Source organism: Opisthocomus hoazin, chromosome 2, assembly GCF_030867145.1.
Source record: "Opisthocomus hoazin isolate bOpiHoa1 chromosome 2, bOpiHoa1.hap1, whole genome shotgun sequence".
Classification (NCBI taxonomy): Eukaryota; Metazoa; Chordata; class Aves; order Opisthocomiformes; family Opisthocomidae; genus Opisthocomus; species Opisthocomus hoazin.
Window position 1 is genome coordinate 65,501,300 of NC_134415.1, and position 2,658 is coordinate 65,503,957.

The window sequence follows — 2,658 nt, forward strand, 5'->3', positions numbered from 1 at the left end:
TCTCTCTGCTGCAGCGCTATAAAAGCCCCTCTTTTGCAGGCTGAGGTTAGTCCAAGCACACACTAACTGGCCTCCCGTAAACAGGCTGAGTAACCGGGGGGGAGAGAGAGAGAGACTGGCGAGAGAAGGGGCTGAGGGGCTGCTTTCCCCTTCCTCTGGCATTCCAGCCCCTCGCTGGCAGAGCCTGCCGCCCGTTGATTTCCTTTTCGTTCTGTTTCCTTGCTTTTTGGAGGAGAGTTGTCTTGTTCCGCCACCTCCAGAACAGCGAAGAGTTTTATTGCTCGGAAGCCCGAATACAATGAATTCTGACTCCAGCTCTGTCTCCAGCAGAGCTTCCTCGCCAGACATGGATGAGATGTACCTGAGAGACCACCACCACCACCACCACCATCACCACCACCAGGACAGCCGGCTCAACTCCGTCTCCTCCACCCAGAACGACCTGGTGCAGAAGATGTCAGGGGAAGGCCTCTCCAGGAACGGCTCAAGGCTGGAGGGGAAGGCAGCAAGTACAAAATCAAGAAGCAGCTCTCGGAGCAGGACCTGCAGCAGCTACGGCTGAAGATCAACGGCCGGGAGCGTAAGAGGATGCACGACCTCAACCTCGCCATGGACGGGCTGCGGGAGGTGATGCCCTACGCCCACGGGCCTTCCGTGAGAAAACTCTCCAAAATCGCCACCCTCCTGCTAGCCAGAAACTATATCCTGATGCTCACCAGCTCCCTGGAGGAGATGAAGAGGCTGGTGGGTGAGATCTACGGGGGCCACCACTCGGCCTTCCACTGCAGCACGGTGGGACACTCCGCCGGGCACCCTCCCACGCCGCCGGCGGCGTGCACCAGGTGCACCCCATCCTCGGCAGCGCCTTGTCCTCCGCCAGCACCCCCTCCTCACTCCCCGCCTCCCTGCCCGCCATCGGCACCATCCGGCCCCCCCCCACTCCCTGCTCAAGACCCCCTCCACCCCCCCGGGCCTGCAGCTCGGCAGCGGCTTCCAGCACTGGGCCGGCCTGCCCTGCCCCTGCACCGTCTGCCAGGTGCCCCCCCCCCCCCGCCCCACCTCTCGGCCCTCACCGCCTCCAGCATGGCCAGGATCTCGGGGGAGACCAAGGACTGCTGAAGTGACCCGGCGAGACGCCCCCACCCCCCACCCGCCCCCCTGGCCCCCAGCGGGGCCCCCATGGGAGCCGCGCTCCCACGGGCGGGGAGAGGGCTGCGGGCAGGGAGCCGCAGCCGGACCCGTCCCCGCTGCCCCCCGCCCCGCCAGCTACCCCCGACACACCGGGAATAGTGTAGTAATGACCTTGCAAAGGTAATGTGCTAGCCGGCTCCTCGGGCGGTCTTTTCTTATTATACTAAACCGAAAAAAAAATACCCCCCATACCCCAAGTCCCTGTTGTAAACAAAATAATAATAATAATAATTAATAATAATAATAATGCCGGCCGATGGTGATCAAATGTAAATAATTCCTTAAAATGGATGCAAAAGGAAAGAAAAAAACAAAAAACAAAAAAAAAGACAAGGTTGTCATTGTAGTGTTCACAGCTACTAAGAGACGGCGAGACCGGTTTGGGGCTTCTTCTCCTTCTTTTTGCCGACTTTTCCTTTCTTTCCTTCCACATGGCGACACCTCCGAAACCTCCCGGCCCGGCCCGGCCCGGCGAGATCCCGCACGCCCCGGTCCCGCCCGCACGCCCCGGTCCCGCCCGCACCCCGCGGCCCCGGGCACCGGCGGCTCCCCGGCAGCGCGGGGCCTCCGAGCCGCCGCACCGAAGTTCTGCGGGGTTTTCGTTCCTTCGGCTTCGAGTTTCTGATTCGGTCGCGGTGCGGGTTTTGTTTGCGGTTCTTCTTTCTTCTCCCCTCTGCCCTCCCCGCCGGCGCCGGGCTCGCCCCGCTCCGCCGCCGTTTCCCCAGCTCGGTTCGGTTTGGTTGCGGACGCGGGGTCGGCTCTCGCCAGCCCGGCGACTCGCGGGGCGAAATCGGAATCTTTGTTGCCGTTCGTTCGCTTTTCGGTACGGTGTCCCCGGCCCCTGCTCCAGATGCTGTCGTCGTTCGTTTCGTTCGTTCGTTTGTCCTCGGTTAGGGCCTCAAAGACAACACCGCGTCTTTATTTTTTATATATTCTTGATAACTATCGATATATTTATTATTGACCAGTGTTTCTGGATGAGATTTCCAAATAAAATAAAATTAAAAAAAAACGAATCGCAAGCTGCCTGGTTCGCCTTTGTCTGGGGCTGGAAGCTGGGGACGGGCGCCGGTGTGTGACCGCCCCGGGTCCTGCCCCGGGCCCCCTGACCCGGCCGCAGGGACCGGCGAACCCCATCCTGCGGCTTCTGTCCGGGACCCCCACCGGCTGCCGGGCCCCCGCGCCGCACACCGCGCTGCCGTTCACGGGCCGACGGAAGGACCGACAGCCGGAGCCGGGCCGGGGGCCGCGGGGGCAGGTGCGTTCATAGGTAAAAAATGGTAAAAAAGGGTAAAAAATGGGCAATACTTTCTTTTTTTTCTTTCTTTTTTTTTTTTTTCTTCTTTTTTTCCCCAGGAGATCCAGCTGTCAGCCCTTTCCCGGCAGGGAAAAGACAAGGGCTGGGAAAGGGCTGGGAAAGGGCAGCGACCCCCTGCTCCGCACACGGGAGCGGGTCCGGCCCCCCAG

The 2,658-nt window shown here is 60.8% G+C and overlaps 1 protein-coding gene across 1 annotated transcript; it reads left to right on the top strand.

The window, feature by feature from the left end:
• Window positions 1-298: 298 nt before the first annotated feature.
• Window positions 299-1,119, top strand: OLIG3 (oligodendrocyte transcription factor 3). The gene is given in 5 exon segments (XM_009931991.2): window positions 299-482; window positions 485-814; window positions 817-929; window positions 932-1,039; window positions 1,042-1,119. Coding segments are annotated over 5 exon segments (813 nt in total).
• Window positions 1,120-2,658: the final 1,539 nt, after the last annotated feature.